Source organism: Oryctolagus cuniculus, chromosome 2 (assembly GCF_964237555.1).
Source record: "Oryctolagus cuniculus chromosome 2, mOryCun1.1, whole genome shotgun sequence".
Classification (NCBI taxonomy): Eukaryota; Metazoa; Chordata; class Mammalia; order Lagomorpha; family Leporidae; genus Oryctolagus; species Oryctolagus cuniculus.
Window position 1 is genome coordinate 33,589,479 of NC_091433.1, and position 20,245 is coordinate 33,609,723.

Here is a 20,245-nt window from a genome sequence, read left to right on the forward strand (position 1 = left end):
GGGAAACCCAGTTATTTGAGCCATTACTACTGCCTTCCAGAGTCCGCATCCCTGGAAGCTGAAGTCAGGAGTCAGAACCATGTATTGAACCCAAGTACTCCTATATGGGACGCTGGCATCTTTAGTAGTTTACTACTAGACCAAAACACCTGTCCCTGGTTTTAAAATTTTAACAAGAAGTGTTGGCATTTAATTTAGGGCACAAATTAAAAGATTGGGACACTTGTATTTGAGAAAACCAGCTAAAGATGTCTTTTTTATTTTTATTTTTTGGCTTATGTCATAATCTGTCTATATTATTTATGCCTTCATACCTCTTTGCCTTCTTTCCGTGTTCTTTTTCTTCCCATTTTTCTATTATTTAGCAACTCTTAACCAGAGTGGCCTAGAGGAAAAAAAAGGAGACAGAACCCATATTAGTTAATTGTCCTGAAGGAATCTTGGAAATTGAATTGTCTGTGGATTTAATGTATTCATCTAACTCTAGCCCTATTACTTACTAAAAACTATTACAGTTATATGATATAGGTATTCTGTGTACTTTAAATAACTTTTAAATTAAAAACTAATGCCCTTGGTTATTTTCTGTTTGGGTTTCAACTTTATTTTGTTATAATTGAGTATAAAATAATGGAAGTTTTATCACTATATCAAGCTTCACATATTTAAGGTGGGCAGCATTCTTAACTTTCTCTTTTCCCCATTTTTTAGGAGGAAGATATCAACTAGAGATAAAAATACCAGAAACATACCCATTTAATCCCCCTAAGGTATTGTAAGACTTATTTTTATGCATGAACTTCAAAAACGTTTCTTGACTCAGTTAATACACATTTCAGGGTTTATTAAAGTTAAGGATTTTTGAATTGTTTAACTGTGTAACCTTAAGTGGACAGGATTTCAGGGAATGGCAGATGGCTTATTTCTGAAATTAGAATGAAAAGTAGACTTACTCAAAAGGCCAGTATTGGCTGTAGACTGAAGTAAGATGTGCATCTGACAGTGGCTCAAATACAAGATCTGGAAAAACTTCAGTGATCACAAATTTAGGGAGCCTTGGTACACTTGGAGAGAAGTTCTTACTTGGCTCAAAAAAGAATGGTGTATTTTAGGGAAGTGTGTATTCTACACTCATTCAACAGTTCTTTGAGTACTATGTACCAATGAGTATAGCAGTAAGACTTAGACTGTCCTTCCTCTCATGGAGCTCACATTCTAGCAAGGAAGAAAACTAAGCAAGTAATTGCAACAATGATGAATGTTAAAGAGGAAATGAAATATGAATAACAGAGAAATATGAATAACATAATATGAAATTATGAATAACAGAGGAACCGAACCTAAACTTATTTTTTTTAATGGAACCACTTCCTTTGTGTCTCTATTTTTGGTGCCATCACTTTAGTTTAGGCAATCATCTTTATTCCCTGTTTTTCTTATTATTAATAACCCTTCCATCTTTGCCACTCCTCATTGTTTGCATTGCTGTCTTGCAGATATGTTTATAGTTTTGATCATGTTTCTTTTATTTCCCTGTTAATAAAGTTTAAACTTCTTAGCTTGTCATTTAAAACCTCATGCAACCTGACCACAATCTCCTTTTCCACCTTAATCTTCTAGCACCTCTACCCACAACATGGGTCTTATTTTTTAGGCTATATTATTTGCTGTTTGTAGATACTGCTTATTTTTCCATGCCTTTCTGTCATTTTCGCCTGAATCTTTGCCTCTGTTATTGAAAATTCTTGTTTGCTTTTGAGTTCTGGGTAAAGTATTACTTTGTTCCTTAAGCTGTGCCCATCAGATGTTTCTCCTACTCTCAATAATGTTTTAAGTAACATTTCATGTATTATGTTGAGTAAATATTTTAAAAGATTTTATGCACCTGAGTCCAGCACCATGCCTTACATAACCTGTATATTATCTGTAGCTCTTAATAGTGTAGTTTCCATTGAGCATATAATGTCACTCAGAAAATGTTCTGAAATCCATTCACTGAACCTATTGGTTGTTCATATTTAAGAATATAGTGATGGAAGTTCCAAGGTGATTTTGCATCACTTGCCCTGAAGTTCAGGGTGGTTGTGATTCTGTTGGTTATGTAAGGCTATTTTAGGATGAGCCTGGTGGTTTTAAAAATTATGATAAAATATACTATTTAAACCATTCTTAAGGTTAGGTATGCATTATAGTTGTTTCGTAATATGCAGTTTCCATGACATTTTTAAATTTTTCATGTAAGCAATTTCCAAATTTTTTGCACCAAAATAAACTTTTAATTAATTCCATTTTCCCATGAATGTTTTGAAGTACCCTTGCATAAATAGACCAGAATTTGTCCACTCAGCTGTTGATGACATTTGGCATTTTTATTTTGTTTAATGCAAATGAGGAAAAAGAAAAAAAAAAAACTCTGGAAAGACTACTGTCAGTGACCATAGATCTTTCAGTATTTAATTAGATAAACAGCTCTCAGCAGCTAGTTCACTCCCTGGATGCATCCATATGCTGAGAACCTATTCTAGGTCTCCAGTGTGGGTGGCAGAAGCCCAGTTACTTGAGCCAGCGTTGCTGTCTTTGCAGGATTCACATCAGCAGGAACCTGGACTCAGGCTGACAGAGTTGGTCGTTGATCCCAGGCAGTACAATATGGATGCTTTCTTTCTGTCTTTCTGCATTTCAGATAAACAAATAAAAATTTTAAAAGTGATAATATTTTACTTGATTTGTGCTCAGAATTTTATAGGCCTTTTCCTGAAAGCCCTTATTAATGAGAAAACTGAGACTTAGGAGTTAAAAAGAATCCAGATTCTATGAGATGTTGGTAGCCTGTGTAAAATATGGGGCTCTCTTTTCTTGATCTTGGTAAGAAAGAGAAAAAAAAAATCTCTGAACTGTGGATTTGACTCTCTTAAGAAAAATCAACCAGAGTTCAAATCTTACATCATCCATATAACTGACTATAACTTAGTTAAGTTATTTAACCTCTGTATGTCTCAGTTCCTCATATATAAATTTTCTCATAGGATTATAAATATTAAAGGAAACAATCCATGTAAAAAACCATATTTAGTAATTCTGTGAAACTTTCTTTTTTATTTGTAACATTTCTGAAATCAGGATGTATCTTTTAGTGGGTGGTATGTGTCATCATTTAATTGGCAGAGTGTTCTTTTTTTCCATCAAGGGGTACATAAAATCATGGTGTCTTATTTTTTTTTTTTTTTAAGATTTATTTATTTATTTGAAAGTCAGAGTTACACAGAAGGAGTGGCAGAGAGAGAGAGTGGTTTTTCCATCTGTTGGCTCACTCCCCAATTGGCTGCAAAGGCTGGAGCTGTGCCCCTCTGAAGGTAGGAGCCAGGAGCTTCTTCGAGGTTGCCCACGCAGGTGCAGGGACCCAAGGACTTGGACCATCTTCTACTACTTTCCCAGGCCATAGCAAAGATCTGGATCAGAAGTGGAGCAGCCAGGTCTTGAACTGGCGCCCATATGGGATGCTGGCACTGCAGGTGGTGGCTTTAGCCACTACACCACAGCGCCGGCCCCTCACAGTCCACATGGTCCTCACAGCCCCTTAATAATTGATGGTCCTGAGTTGTTTTTTTTTTTTTTTTTTTTAATTAAAAATCTTTTTTGTGAGGGAAAGATTTTATTTATTTATTTGAGAGGTAGAGTTACAGACAGTGAGAGGGAGAAAAAGGTTTTCCGTTTCTTGGTTCACTCTCTAAAAGGCCACAACGGCCAGAGCTGCGCCGATCCAAAGCCAGGAGCCAGGAGCTTCTTCCGGGTCTCCAACACGGGTGCAGGGGCCCAAGGACTGCTTTCCCAGGCCATAGCAGAGAGCTGGATTGGAAGGGAGCAGCCGGGACTAGAATTGGCGTCCATGCCAGTGCTACAGGCAGAGAATTAACCTACTGCGCCACGGCGCTAGCCCCAAAAATCTTTATTTGAGAGGCAGAGGAATGGAGAAGTCCCATCTGTTGGTTCACTTCCCAAATGCCCATAACAGTCAGAGCTGGGCCAAGGTGAAGCCGGTATTCCTGAATACTGAATCTGGGTCTCCCGCATGGATAGCAGAGCTTGTTTGGGCTACCTCCCAGGGTATGGATTACTAGCAGGGAGGTTGGAATTGAAGTTGGACCAGGACTCAAATCCATGTGCTCTGATAAGTGGTGCTGGGCTGACGACTTAACTGTTAGGCCTGTCCTGTCCTGAGATTTAATGAAACACAATACTTAAACAGAATAACTGTTTACTATCAGTAACCAATGACTACACTTCAGAGGCCCTTCCCACAATAGTTGGTTAGCTTACTCTAACACCATTTTAAAATTCAGTAGTATTAACTCAAATTAAAAGTACTCATAATAGACAAAAAGTGAAAGTAACCAAAATGTTCGTTAATGGATGAATAGGTAAGTGAAATATGGTATTATGCAGTATTATTTGGTTATAAAAATAATAAAGAACTGATAAATACTACAGTATAGATGAATATAAAATTCATTATGCTAAAGAAACCAGACACAAAAGGCCACCCCATTGTATGACTTCATTTATCAGAAACATTGGAAAGGGCAAATACATGGGGATAAGAGGATGGGAAGTGGCTGCTGATGGTTACAAAGATTCTTTTGAGGTGATAATACGATGACACATTAGGTTGTAGAGATGGTTGCACAAGTCTGTGAATATACTAGAAAATAGGAAGTTGCATACTTTTTAGTGATTAAGTAAAAGTATAGCCTTCATAGTCCATAAGCTCAGAGTAGTTGCTTAGTCTTTGCTTTGTTTTAGATACTTTTGACATATTACAGCAATCCTTGCTAATCTTTGATTTGCATTCCCTGGATTCAGATACCCATAGTCAGCCAAGGTCTGAAAATATTAAATGGAAAATTCCAGAAGTGATTTATGTTTTAAGTAGTTGATAATTATATTATTACCAGTTATTGTTAATCTCTTATCATGCCTGACTCACAAATTAAACATTATTATTGCTGTGTATGTTTAGGGTTCAATATTGTCCAAGATTTTGGGCTTCCACTGGAGGTCTTGGAATGTATTACCCACAGATAAGAAAGGCTGTTGTACTATGCAGCTAAAGTTTAAGAATCAGTTGAAAAGTGATTGATATTATTATTATTATTATTATTATCTTATTATTGATCTTCACATGATCACAAAAATATTTCCTTTTAATATATTCTGCTGTAAATTATTGACCAGCAGGTCATTAGGTTTTCTTTCGAACAGAAAGTATACCTTTGATCTGCTGAAAATGGTATAAGAGGAACTTGATTGTATACAGCCAGTATTATTTCTAAATTGTAACTTACATTAATGAAAAAGCCATTAAAATAGTAAAACTCCAGCACAGTGGTTTGTCTTATTACATATTGGAGATTAGTTGTGAATTTTGGTATTTTATACATACTTTTATATGTGAAGTTAAGTGTATATACTAATGCTGATAATCTTATTTAATACATATCTGTGCATGCATCTTTAAAGTAGCATGTTCTTTTGTACAGTAAGTGAGTTAAAACTTATTTAGTTATGAAATAATCTTGAGTTCCAGTCTTAAAACTGGAAATTCCAAATGGGAATATGAATACATATCTGCCATGAAGTAGGAACTGAAATGTTTGTGAATGAAATGCAGGATGCATTCCGCTGGAAGAGATAAGTACTCTGATGGGTTTACCCATAGAGATGATTAAGAATAGTCTCTGGTAACATTTAGTGTCTATGGTGTACAGTGTTTAGGTTTTTATTTTATTCCTTTAGTTTTGTCTAAAGTTGTTGAGTGCTCTGAAGTTCCAAAATAAGAAGACTTGGATTGTTATTATTTTAATATTGTAAACCACATGCTATGCATTGTAATCAGAATCAAATATGACTCTAGTAATCATTATAAGTGTAATTGTATTGTTACTTGCTCATATACTTCATCCCTTCCAAATTATTTTGATTTTGCATTGTTGTTGATAAAGGACAGGGATGGTAGCTAGTACTATGAGAGACAGTGTTGGAACACAGTGGGTATGAGCTGGGTGTAGAATAATAGGACAGTATTTTATTAGGATGCTTGTGAGTACTAATTGGTAACAGTAAACCTTGAGTACTGCAGAGAAAGAAGTGAAATCCCTCTTAGAGCAAGTAACTGATGGTAAAGAACAACCAAAAAGAAAGAAAGAGCTGGTAAAAGAGGAGTAGACTGCACCAAAATTGCTTGAAGCTTGTTAATTTGATATGTAGTGGCGGGTAGTGTAGAGTTACCTTGAAGATTAATCTCTTTAGTGAGCCATCTGTAAGTTCTGAATTGCTGCTTTTTTGTTGATTTGTTTTGATTTATGTATTTGAAAATCAGACTTGCAGAGTTAGAGAGGAGAGAGAGAGACAGACAGACAGACACACACACACCATCTGCTGGTTTATTACCCAAATGGCCGCATTACGATAGGCCAAAGCCAGGAGCTTCATTTGGGTTTCCCACGTGGTTGCAGGAACCCAAGCATTAGAACCATCTTCTGCTGCTTTCCCAGGCACATTTGCAGCAAGCTGGATCAGAAGTGGAGCAGCCAGGACTTGAAATGGTGCCCATTTGAAATGGGTGCTTCAGGCAGCAGTTTAACTTGTAGTGCCACAGGGCAGGTCCCCAGAATTACTTATTTCTAATTGGAGATTATGAACAGTGTGAGAATTAGTTTAATATTTCCCTCATTTTGATATTTGTTGGATTTTTTCATGTGTGTCTGTATGCATAAATATACCTATTTTTTTAAAGGTACAGTTTACATATTCTTAATTGCCTAAATTGTAAACCTTCTGACATCTTTAGTAATAATTTAAAATTCTGTTTTCCAGTCTTGTTGAAAATACCAAAGCACCTTATTTTAAATTTGTAAAATGCTACTGTCTCCTTAAGTTAATGAAATTACAGCATATGTACATTGAACTCAGTAAATGATAAAATATCACAATGTGAAATTTTGTGGTTTGTAGTACAAAAGTTCTGTTTTGACTGTTGCAAAAGTTGGAAGTGCACTGTGTTTAGTGATACTGTTTAGCCCAATAATATGTTTTCTGTAATGTTAGGTGCACATTGCATAATGAGATACTCTTAGATGACTTGGAATGCTCTTGTGAGCAGGATGGATGTAGTGCTTTTTAGAGGAGACTAATGTGTGATCAGTGTTACGATGTAGATGAGTACAGGGTACTGTGAGAACAGGTCAGGAAGAAGGGACTGAAAGATAAGTAGGGGTAGCCAGGGAAGAGGGCATAGAGCTGTGTTACTGAGGTGATAAGCGTACATGAAGGGCCAGAGGCAAAATTTTGAATATGACTATTTGAATGCAAGAATGGAGTATATGGTGGGATGAAAACTGAGATTTGAGGGTTAGGCTGAGGTTAACAGTACACATTTGGAGCCGGTGCTGCGGTGCAGCAGGTTAAAAGCCCTGGACTGTATTGTGGCATCCCATTTGGGTACCAATTTGAATCCCGACTACTCCACTTCTGGTGCAGCTCTCTGCTATAGCCTGGGAAAGCAGTGGAGGATGGCCCAATTCTTTGGGCCCTGCACCCTCATGGAGACTCGGAAGAAACTCCCTGGCTTTGGATTGGCTCAGCTTCAGCCATTTCTGCCATTTGGGATGGAAGATCTCTCTTTGTCTCTGCCTGTCTCTGTAACTCTGTCTTTCAAATAAATAATCTTTTATTTTTTTTAAAGTACTCATATAAATGGAATGAGAGATCTTTAAAGTGTCTTAAGCAGAGTGGTGAAACAAAGCAGATTTATCTTAAAGGCTTTTTAAAATTTCATTGTTTGAGAATGCAGAACAGAAAGTGGTCAAGTCCTGAGACTGGTGACCCAGGGGAAGAAATGTTAGTCTCCTTGAATGAGACAATGTTTCTGTGGAGAGAAATAGGTATCATTGAACATAGTAAGGTTTTAAGAATAAAAGAGGATCAAACAAGCTATATGAAGGAGTGGAGAGTGTCCATTAGTTTTACATGTTCTGAAGTCATCGGTGACTTACAGTCCTTTTTCAGATTGAATGTAAATTAGTGAGAAAATAGGAGGTAAGGAAGTAGAGCAGACAAATCAAGTCACATGTATAAGAGAGAAATGGAAGCTATTTGTCTTTTTTCCATAAATAGCTTGTAAAGTACTTAAAATATTACTTGGCATATTAAATTTAATCTGTTAAATGTTAAAGAATTTGGATTCAGTTAGTTTCTAACATGTGTGTCAGAAATAATGATAATCATAATGTCCTCCAGAAGCTCATGAGTAAGAGCTGATGGACTAGATTTTATTTCCTGGTGGTCTCATAGAGTTAGCTTTTTCACTTGTTGGTTTATTCTTCCATACTAAGACAAATAGAGACTGAATCTGAAATCAGATTGTGTGTTTGCCTTTTGCACCATATTACTAACTAGCTTTGGGTTTTGGCTAAGTTTCTTAAGCTCTTAAGTTTTAGTATCTCCTTAGTCCCTGGCATGTTAGAATAGGTCTTCAAACGTCTTAAATTTTTTTAAAGATTCATTTATATGTTTGAAAGGTAGAGTTACAGAGAGGCAGAGGCAGAGAGAAAGAGAGAGGTCTTCCATCTGCTGGTTCACTCTCCAGATGGCCGCAGTAGGCGGAGCTGTGCTGATCTGAAGCCAGGAGCTTTTTCTGGGTCTCCGACACAGATGCAGGGGCCCAAGGACTTGTGCCATCTTTTACTGCTTTCCCTGGCCATAGCAGAGAGCTGAATCGGAAGTGGAGCAGCCGGACTCAAACCAGGGCCCATATGGAATGCCAGCACACTGCAGGCAGTGGCTTTACGCACTGTGCTACAGTGCCATTCCTTTAACTTATTTTGAAAAATGTTTAGAAAACAATAATCTACACATAATTAGAAGTGTTAAAGCCATTTACTGCATGCACTTCCCTGCACTGATAATCTAGGGATTTAATTTTATGATAGTTCTATTTAAATATTATGTTTTATTTCTGTTGCTTAAAAACCCAAGTGTGCTTTATATTTCAGGTCCGGTTTATCACTAAAATATGGCATCCTAATATTAGTTCCGTCACAGGGGCTATTTGTTTGGATATCCTGAAAGATCAATGGTAAGACATTTTGAATTTACCCTCTCTCCTCTCATAGAAATACCAATCTTATAAAGAGTGTTTAGTGTGTAATTGTGTCAAAACAAAAGTCTCATTATACTTTATTTCTTTGGGTTGATAACTTTATAAAGTTTCAGTTGAAAATGTGTTACAGTTGAGCTCATAATCTCTTTAAGTAGAGATTTGTTAGGCAGTGTCAAAGGCTAGCTTTATATTTTGGAAAGTTTTAGATTTAATTTGTTTTGTTGAATTTGTATCTTTGCTATCTCAGGAAGATATCTATGACAGTTTAAAAAAATAAATATTAAAATAGTCATCTCCCATTCAGATGGAGTATAAGCAACAAAGTTTTTAGAAGTTGTGTTAACTGAGAAAGAGGTACCCTTATCGGTGAGCACTTCATTTGCATAGCACTTTATAGGGCTTCCATGTAAATTGTTTGATCTTAGCAGCATGAGGTTCAAATTCTGGCTCTTCCATTAATTATGCTGTGTGGTTTTGAGCAAAATGTAATGTTTGTGTGCCTTAGTTCCATCATTCGTAAAATTGGATTAATACCTGCTTCACAGGATTGAGAACATTAAATGAGTTGTTTTTTATGTAATTCTCTTAGAGCCTATCACAGTCTAATTGATAAAAATGGTGGTGGTGGTGGTGTAGATAAAAGATAGGTGTTACTTATGTAGCATATGATTATACTGATGGAAAAACTGAGGAGGTAGGAAATGACATTAGAGTAGGAAAAAACAAAATTAGAAGAGATTGAGTGAATGTGTGTTATGATCTTTTCCTCTGATTTTACTCTTTTACAAGAGAGGGAATAGCAGAAGAAAATAGAGCAACATTTCGTAAGAGCACATAGAGCCAAGACTATTATTTAGTGGGTCCAGCCTGGCTCCCTGATCTTCAGAAAATTATGTATTTTTGTCAGTAATGGAATTTTTAAAAAATTATTTCCTTATTGAGAGGCAGAGCAACAGACAAAAAGAGTGCTCCCATTCATCCACTGGTTCACCCCCAAATACCTCCATCAGCTGGGCCTAGGTTGAACTGAAGCCAGGATTCAGTCTAGGTCTCGCACATGGGTGGCAGGGACTCAATTACTTGAACCATCACTGCTGGTGCCTGCAGGGTCTGCATTGGCAGGAAGCTGGAGTCAAGGCCTGGTATTGGGCACGGAACCCAGGCATTGCTGTGTGGGATGTGAGCCTCCTAAGCTGTGTCTCAACCACTGAGCCAAATGCCTGCCCCTTGTTTCTTGATCTGTATTCCTGAAAAAAGTAGGTTAAACTTAACTTTATCTTCTTCCATATTAGAGAGGTTCTGTTGGCTTCCAGGATATCAGCTCTTCTATACTCCTCTTCCTATGTCCACTCCCAGATTGCTTAACTGGCTCCTCCTTTATCTCCTGGAATTTTGCACATTACAATGCCTAAGGAATAAGGCTTGCTCCTTTTTTGTTCTTTCCTTTTCTTTCTTTTTTTAAGATTTTATGTATTTACTTGAGAGGTAGAGTTACAGACAGTGAGAGAGAGAGACAGAGAGAAAGGTTTTCCATCTGCTGGTTCACTCCCCAAATGGCCATAACGGCCAGAGCTGGGCCGATCTGAAGCCAGGAGCCTCTTCCGGGTCTCCCACACAGGTGCAGGGGCCCAGGGACTTGGGCCATCTTGTACTGCTTTCCCAGGCTATAGCAGAGAGCTGGACTGGAAGAGGAGCAGCCGGGACTAGAACCGGCACCCATATGGGTTGGCAGCACTGCAGGCAGAGGATTAACCTACTGCGCCACAGCGCTGGCCCTGGGCTTGCTCCTTTCTAATCACACTCACTTCCTTGGTAAATTCATCTGATTGTATAATGACCTCATTAAATACTGGCAGCTCACAAATTTCTTAAGCCCCAGATTCATTCGGCTGCCTGTTTATTATCTAATTTGAATATGTAAATAACCATCTCACACATCAAAAAACTGAACTGATTGTCCTCTAACCTAAAACCTGCTTAATCTTTATATTGGCTTCCCCATCTAAGTCATTGGCAGCTACTTTCTTAGTTGTAGGCCAAAACCTCATCTTGATCTTTCACCGTTGTTTCTCTGATACCCAGAAGTTTGTCTGCAAGTCTTTTGGTAGAACCTGTACAATCTTATCAGATGTTTCACTGCTCCACTGTGGTCCATGTTGTGCTACCGCTTGCCTGGATGATTGTAATACCCTGCCTCCCTTTTTCTGCTTCTGCTTCTGCCTTACTCAGGCTGTTTTCGGTAGCTAGAATGAACACCCACCCGTTCTCCCAAAACACAAGCAAAGCTACCTGACTTCCCTTTTTGCTGATTGCACTACTACTTCCTGTCTCCCTATAGCTTGTTGAAAGAGTGTGGTGTGTATATAGGGAGAGAACTTGAATTATTCTTATCTCAAAGCTTTTTTATGAACTCTTCTTGTTCCTGAGAACAAGTTGAACTAGTTGAAATATTAAAAGATATCTATATGATTGAAATATTATGTGATGCCAAAAATATCAGATAAAATAGATGGAAGTAGATATTTAAAGAATCAGCCCTCACCCCCAACTTTACTGAGACATAGTTTTTAAAAAACAGATTTTATTTATTTGAAAGGTAAAATTAAAGTGGGGTAGATAGAGGTCTTCATTTGCTGATTTACTCCCCAAAATGGCCTCTGGCCAGGACTCGGCCAGGCTGAAGCAAGGAGACTGGAACTCCATCCAGGTGTCCCATATGGGTGACAGGGTCCCAAGGACTTTGGTCATCCACTGCTGGTTTCCCAGACACATTAGCAGGGAGCTGGATGGGAAGTGGAACAGCTGGGATTGGAACCAGTGCCCATTTGGGATGCGTAGCTTCCTGTGCCACAGTGCTAGCCCCACACTGAGGTACAGTTGACACTTGGTAGATACACATGTTTAAATGTCAGTATCTAGGCTTTAGAACTGGAACTGAAAAGTGCAGGGCAGGGGCCAGTGTTGTGGCACATCGAGTTAAGCTGTCGGCCAGCTGCAACATCAGCATTCCATGTGAGCGTTGTTGGAGTTCTGGCTGCTTCAGTTCTGATCCAGGTCCCTGAGAAAGCACTAAAAGATGCCCAAGTGCCTGAACCCCTGCCACCCACATGGTAAACCCAGATGGAATTTCTGAGCTCCTGGCTTTAGCTTGACTTAGCCCAGACCATTGCAGTCATTTGGGGAGTGAACCAGTGGATAGAAGATCTCTTTCGGTCTGCCACCCCACCCCTGCCTTTTTTTTTTTTTTTTTTTTTTTTTTTTGACAGAGTGGACAGTGAGAGAGAGAGAGAGAGAGAGAAAGAAAGGTCTTCCTTTTGCCGTTGGTTCACCCTCCAATGGCCGGCGCGGCCGGCGCGCTGCGGCGGGCGCACTGCGCTGATCCGATGGCAGGAGCCAGGAGCCAGGTGCTTCTCCTGGTCTCCCATGGGGTGCAGGGCCCAAGCACCTGGGCCATCCTCCACTGCACTCCCTGGCCACAGCAGAGAGCTGGCCTGGAAGAGGGGCAACCGGGACAGAATCCGGCTCCCCAACCGGGACTAGAACCCGGTGTGCCGGCGCCGCTAGGCGGAGGATTAGCCTAGTGAGCCGCGGCGCCGGCCCCCCACCCCTGCTTTTAAATAAATAAATAAATCTTTATGATTCTGTACCTGTTTGTTTTGTTTGTTTATTTAATCTCATAATCTTTAGGAAGAATAAATTATGTAAACATTAAGTAATTTGGTACAGACATGCTAGAATGTAAATTGATTTAATCTTGGTCTTTGTTGATGCATGTTGGGGTACTAATTTATTATTAATCTAACAACTTACTTAGTGTAACATTTCTTAGTTCCACAACTTTCCCTAAGCTAATTTCCAGAAGCTAATTCTGATGATTTCCACTGATACCTGTTATGATTGAAGGGGAAAAGTGAGACTATAAAAATTGCACTTAGTAATCCTGCCCTTCCTAAAGGTATGAACAGATACTTTGCTGTGGGAACATCTAGATGTGGTCAGTAAGCTGTTCTCTACCTCATTAGTCAACAGGAAAATGCAAATGCAAATTAAAGTGACAATTGGATACCACTGTGTACCTGTACATCTGCATCCCTCATACATTGCTGGTAGGAATGTGGCTCAGCCACTTAAAACCAGTAGTATCTACCAAAGTGAAACATAAAACTTTGGTAGCTCAGCAGTTTTACTCTTAGATATATGTCGAAGAGAAATGCAAAAACACTTACATAAGAATACACGCAGCAGAATACACCTGGAAATAACTGAAATGACTTATCAACAAGAGAATCAGTATATTGAGTATAATCATACAATGGAACACTAAAGAGCAGTAAAGTCAAGCACACTATTGACAGAAACAGTATGGATTATTTTCACAGATATGTTGAGTGACAAAAGCCAGACACACAAGAAGATATACTGTATGGTTAGCTTTTTTTGAAATTCAAGATAAGCCACAACTAATTTATGGTGGTGGGAATTAGGGCATTGGTGTGTGTAGGCAGGAGTTGGAGAGGGAGAGGAATGAGGCTTTTCAATGTTAGAAGTACTCTACATTTTGATCCATATGGTTACATGGACATAGACATGCATAAAAATCCATCTGGCTGTACAGCATTTTACTCTTCTTATACTTAACCAATTGTAACAAAACAAACACCATTCTCTTCATGTAGAATTGTTTGGAATGAACGTGGGTTAATTTTTGATCTTCTGGAAGATCCTTAACAGAAAAGTCGGTCAACAATATGAACAGTTAGATGGTTATTGTAAGACTTTATTGAGTACTTTGTGAATAAATAAGTACCCATATTGGCTATGCTTATCAATTTGAGCAGTATTAATACTTTAGATTTATCTTTTACTGACTTGTATCATCTACTAATTAATAAAAGTTAACACCTTTATTTGAAGGGCAGAGCTACAGAGAGACAGAGGCACAGAGAGAGAATGGTCTTAACATCTGCTGGTTCACTCCCCAGATGGCCACAGCAGCTGGAGCTGTGCCAATCCAAAGCCAGCCCCAAATTTCATTTTCTTCTTTGCTATTAGGATTTATTTTAATAGATTTAAACTATTATCACTGAATACTAAAAATCTCAGTATACCATGGATTTAATCAGTACTTTGTGAAAAGAATTAATGGAATAAAAAGGTTTTCAGTTGCATACTTTTCCACATTACTTATATTTTAAAATTAATGTAGAGGGGCTGGCACTGTGGCGTAGCAGGTAAAGCTGTCACCTGCAGTGCCGGCATCCCATATTGGCGCCGGTTCGGGTACTGGCTGCTTCACTTCTGATCCAGGTCTCTGCTATGGCCTGAGAAAGCAGTGGAAGATGGCCCAAGTCCTTGGGCCCCTGCACCTGCGTGGGAGACCCAGAAGAAACTCCTGGCTTCTGGTTTTAGATTGGCACAGTTCCAGCTGTTGAAGCCATCTGGGTAGTGAACCAGCAGATGGAAGACTTCTCTTTCTCTCTGCCTCTGCCTCTTTGTAACTCTGCCTTTCAAATAAATAAATCTTTAAAAAAGATAATAAAATATATGTAGAGCAGTCCAAAGCTTTCTATGCCTTTTTTTTTTAATAACATAAAAGATTGGTGTCATAAGAATAGGTTTTATTTTGGTATTACTTTTCTTAATTCATTCTTAAGACAGTGTCATTGCTTATAATTGATTTGGGTTCAGCTCAAAAACTTTACATTTAAAGATTCTTTTAGGGCCGGCGCCACGGCTCACTAGGCTAATCCTCCGCCTTGCGGCTCTGGCACACTGGGTTCTAGTCCCGGTCGGGGCACTGGATTCTGTCCCGGTTGCCCCTCTTCCAGGCCAGCTCTCTGCTGTGGCCAGGGAGTGCAGTGGAGGATGGCCCAAGTGCTTGGGCCCTGCACCCCATGGGAGACCAGGATAAGTACCTGGCTCCTGCCATCGGATCAGCGTGGTGCGCCAGCCACGGTGGCCATTGGAGGGTGAACCAATGGCAAAGGAAGACCTTTCTCTCTGTCTGTCTCTCTCACTGTCCACTCTGTCAAAAAAAAAAAAAAAAAAAAAAAGTAAATTTCCCTAACTTTGTAATTAAGATAAAAAGTTGCTGGTGGTTTATGTTTTATTCAGATCATATCCATTTTGCCTCACAAAACACAGGCTTCCTAACTGGTATATTTTCTTATTTTAGGGCAGCAGCAATGACTCTCCGCACAGTATTGTTGTCATTGCAAGCACTATTGGCAGCTGCAGAACCAGATGACCCACAAGATGCAGTAGTAGCAAATCAGGTACGATGGCTGCTTCTGAAAGATTTTCTTATACACATAGATGAGTCTGTACTTCTGTGGTTTGCGGTGTTAACACATGAACATATTCTATTGGAACTGAATTTGGAAAAGGTGTCCTTTCTTGTAGTAAGATTTGTCAGATGTAAAGATGAACATTTATTGATTAACATACTAGTTTACAGGTTTATGTGGTGGAGACTGTTTTCTTAATATATAAAAATGTTAAAGTCAAAAGAATTATATGATGAGCATCCATACCTGATTCCCATTTTTCATACATGACCCTCTGTGCCTCTGTGCACCTGTCCTTCCTTCTGTTCAGTGCAGATCTCTCCCTGGTGATCATTTCAGTCACTTCCTACCAGGGCTTCAAAGTGGCATGGCCGTGGCCTTGTAATTTGACAAATGGAAGAAATATTTTTCAGTTCTGCTCTTTGATCATTCTAAGGCAAGGGATCAGCGAATTAAGTTTTGCCAATACTTGATTGAAATAATGCCACACCATTTTGCTTACTCTGCTTTCCCACTCCAGGGGCAGCGGTGAACAGAGACTGTCGTCTGAAAGCACTAAATGATTAGTATCTGGCCCTTTAAAATAAGGGGAATAGGAGAGGGAGAAGGGGGTGGGAGTGTGGGTGGGAGCGCAGGTATGGTGGGAACAGTCACTGTTCCTGAAGTTCTGTTTATGAAATGCCTGAAGTTTAAAATAACGGGTGCCTGGGGGAGGGGAATGTCAGCCCTTACGGTTTACTGAGTGTTCGTTGTTTTTCCTTTTCTAATACACTGCCCTCTTGTGTTCCTGTCTTCAAGGTGGTTCCATGTTAGTTCCTCTGTTTCTCCTCTTCTTCTTTCAGTGGCAGTTCCTACATGATTTGCAGTGTCAGCACACTAAGCTTCATCTTCTGAATTCTTGTTTTTCAAAGCACGCTTTTTCAAGTTTGCATTAATTTTTACTTAATCATTTTATCCACTCTGCCATGTTTCCTCTCTGAGGAAACTGAATTTCTTTATCCTTTAAGATTTTAATTTACAAATTATCTCTTCTAGAAACTTTTCCTTTCTCTTGAAGATCTGTTCACTCCTTGTTTTATGTATACCCCCTTCTTAGTATGTTCAATGAGTTGTCAACAGATTGCTGGTAATTATAGCTTTCTGTTTTCTGAATTCTAGCTTTGATTTCCTATTGAATTCTAAGCCCACAGGCTAAAGTTTATACTACAAGGATTACCTTAGTTCCTAAAATTGTCCAATAATTTGACTTACTTAATTGTTAGGAATTAATGATAGAAATTGCATTTACGCTTTTAATAAGCAGTAGAAGCTTTTCAGTATTAACATATTCAAAATCTATAAAATACCTTAAAGATAAATGTTTGACTAAATGAAATGGTTGGTGTTCATTTATACTTTGCTTTACTAAGAAATGAGGGTTCTAGAATATTTTGAGAATAAATGTATTTCCATTGCCTGTGAAAAGTCTTAACTTCTGAAAGTACTCTTGAGTTTGCAATTATTCCAAAGTGTGTATTATACATTAGGACTTTGCATGTGAGGTTTCCTTAAATCACATACATTAATATAACTCTGGGACAGGAGCAAAATCTGATTTTAATTTTATAAGCTACTAATTCTGTGTATAGTTGTATAGTGTTTGTTGTACTGTGTAACATTTCTGATAGTTAATTTTTTGCTAATTTGTTAAATTTTTAAAGTAGATTAGCTTTACTTTTCTTTCGTCAGTACAACTTTGAATTTAAAACTTCAGGTTAAACAGTCTTTTCATGAGTAACATAGTTTATGATGGGAAGTGAAACCACATTTTAAATATAAATTTTATTTGTTACAAGCAGGGTTGTAGGCAGTTGAGAACTGAGTTACAGTATTGTATGCTATGACCGTATTGTCATTTTAGTCAACTTTTCCCCCTTGCAGTACAAACAAAATCCTGAAATGTTCAAACAGACAGCTCGGCTGTGGGCGCATGTGTATGCTGGAGCACCAGTGTCTAGTCCAGAATACACCAAAAAAATAGAAAACCTATGTGCTATGGGCTTTGATAGGGTAAGTACCTAACGGTGTTTTGATTTTGATACACTGATTTAAAATTATCTCTATAAATCCTTGGCTGACAAGTAGTTTAGAAAATGCAGTTTTGTGGGCCGGCGCTGTGGTGTAGCAGGTAAAGCTACCTGCCTGTGGCTCTGGCATGTATGGGCACCGGTTCAAGTCAAGGGTGCTCCACTTCAGATCCAGTTCCCTGCTGATGCACCTGGGAAAGCAGCAGAGGATGACTGAAGTGCTTGGGCCCCTGCCACCCATGTGGGAGATCCGGAAGAAGCGCCTGGCTTCTTTCTTCAGATAAGCCCAGCTGCAGCCATTTGGGAAGTGAACCAGCACATGGAAGATCTCTCTGTGTAATTAACTCTACCTTTTAAAAAACACCAGGGCCAGCGCCGGCACACCGGGTTCTAGTCCCGGTTGGGGCGCTGGATTCTTTCCCGGTTGCCCCTCTTCTGGGCCAGCTCTCTGCTGTGGCCAGGGAGTGCAGTGGAGGATGGCCCAAGTGCTTGGGCCCTGCATCCCATGGGAGACCAGGAGAAGCACCTGGCTCCTGGCTTTGGATCAGCACGGTGCGCTGGCCGCGGTGGCCATTGGAGGGTGAACCAACATCAAAGGAAGACCTTTCTCTCTGTCTCTCTCTCTCTCTCTCTCTCTCTCTGTCCCCTCTGTCTGTCCAAAACAAACAAATAAAAAAACACCAGAAAATGCAGTTTTGGTAAATGTTCTGTTACTATAGCCAATGATTTTTGTTTTCCTTTTATTGATTCCGCTTACTGATTTGGGAAGCTTTTTATGTGCTACAAGTACTTACTGAAAGGGAAGAAAGAAATGTTTGATATGTCAATATAAAGACAGCAATTCAAAACAATTTAAAAACATTGTCTTGAGAGTTTGTTTTGTCCCTTTGTCTCCACAGAACGCGGTAATTGTGGCCTTGTCTTCAAAATCATGGGATGTAGAGACGGCAACGGAGCTGCTCCTGAGTAACTGAGGCCTGGCGAGCTGCAGCCCAGTCAGGCGGCCTCCTCTCCGGGAGCTCCGGCATCGCTATTTTTAGGATTCTGCATAGATTTCTTTTAAACTGGCATTCTTGCCTAATGATGTTATCTAGGCACCATTGGAGACTGAAAAAAAAATCCCTGCTCTGTAAATAAAGCTGATTAAACGTCTGTGTAAATTTAAAAAAGGGGAAATACTTTAATTTTTTTTCCTTAATAGTGTAAAAATTCTTTGAGCTAAGCTAAAACCATGAAAAAACTTGCTACTTTAGTATTTAGTGGTGTACCAAGACTAGCAAGAGTTCGCTTCAGGATTTTGTTGAATAATTAAGATTCTATTTTGAGTGTGTCGGTGTTGCATCACAGCTGCCGTAACTGTGTTCAACATGGACCCTCTGTGCCTGTGCATTTATTTGCATGCTTGTACTTGACTTCTTAGGATGGGTAGCTGAAAAGACCACCGTTTTACACATTGGAGAATTCTTAGATACAAGAGTCATCCAGATTTGAAGATGGTGACCTGTTCAGAGCCTTTTGTCCCTGTCCTCAAACTGGGACACCACGTCTGTTTTCCCTCTTATCACTCACAGCTAGCGTGCTGACGGAAATTCCTCTATTTGATGGGGAAGTGTGCTGAGCAACAGGGCCCCTTACCCCACTTTTAGGTTGTAGGTTTGAAATATTTTCATAGTTCTTCCCACACTCTTAAAATTTTCCTCTGTAAGTAATAATGTACAAATGGAGCTGCCAGTTTTGTTTCCTTGCAAAACCAGTAACTACTTGACGTTGCAGTATTCCCAGAGAAAGGAAGGACCCTGCTTAGTTTGTCACAGAATTTGACTGTTATTCCTAAACCGATGAAATCTCTGAGGACTTGCAAAGATGCAGTCAGCTGTTTCTAGCTTTTAGCCCTATTGTGGGCTTTGCAGATGGCCCTGTGGGATCCTGTGCTGTCGTTCTGGCCTGCGCTTCCCCCTGTTCACACCTGAGAGCTGTGCTGCTGTTGCACTGTACATACTTGAGACACACATAGGACTAGAGGCGTGTTACAGATCTAGCTTGCTTTATGATGTTTCTGATTATGTGAGAACTGAAAACTTGACCTTCTCTTCTTGTACATAGTCACACTTCCTATTCATATTAAAGTTACATTTCATTCTAAGTTCAAAAGTTTGACAGTTACTAGTTGTGAAAGCTCAAACAGTAATGTGACCATTTATGAAGGCTGAGTGGATTTATGCAGGCAGTTCTGTGTATCGAAATACAGTTCTTATCAGATTTTCAGGACCAATGGTAAATAAAAACGTAATGGATTTAGACTCAATTTAGGCTGTACAATGAAGGACATATTATAAAAGTTTTGCTTTCTTCTTGTGTTACTGATATTAAATTATAATCATTAAGTGTTTGAAAAATAATTTTTGAGCTACAAAGTCAGCCTACCTTCATTTGACTTCTCAATAATCTTGATACTAGAAGCAATAAAAGAACCATTCTTAAATATATTGTAATGTTAAAATGTGAAGGTTCTTCCAAAATCCCATCAGGCTTTCCTAATTAACCCTTAGTGTTGATATTATTGCATACTAAACACAAGTTGCTATGTTCCCCCCATGTATTTGATTAAGCTAAATTTCTTTATGCAGTCACATTCTTTTAATATTGTAGTTTATTTTCTAAAGATGCCAAAGGAAACAAGATTTTTCTTTATTTTAGATAGCTAAAATCTGTACTTTCTATTTTGAAGTAAGGTG

At 38.9% G+C, this 20,245-nt stretch overlaps 1 protein-coding gene across 2 annotated transcripts in view; it reads left to right on the forward strand.

The window, feature by feature from the left end:
- Window positions 1-18,679, forward strand: part of UBE2K (ubiquitin conjugating enzyme E2 K) — a 57,637-nt gene extending 38,958 nt beyond the window's left edge. For both annotated transcript variants that reach the window (XM_051842473.2, XM_002709395.5), the window contains 5 exons: window positions 712-770; window positions 9,051-9,133; window positions 15,333-15,432; window positions 17,365-17,493; window positions 18,410-18,679. In XM_051842473.2, coding sequence (XP_051698433.1) covers window positions 15,343-15,432; window positions 17,365-17,493; window positions 18,410-18,484 — 294 coding nt within the window. In that variant the 5' untranslated portion in view covers window positions 712-770; window positions 9,051-9,133; window positions 15,333-15,342 and the 3' untranslated portion in view covers window positions 18,485-18,679. The remainder of the gene's footprint in view (window positions 1-711; window positions 771-9,050; window positions 9,134-15,332; window positions 15,433-17,364; window positions 17,494-18,409) is intronic.
- Window positions 18,680-20,245: the final 1,566 nt, after the last annotated feature.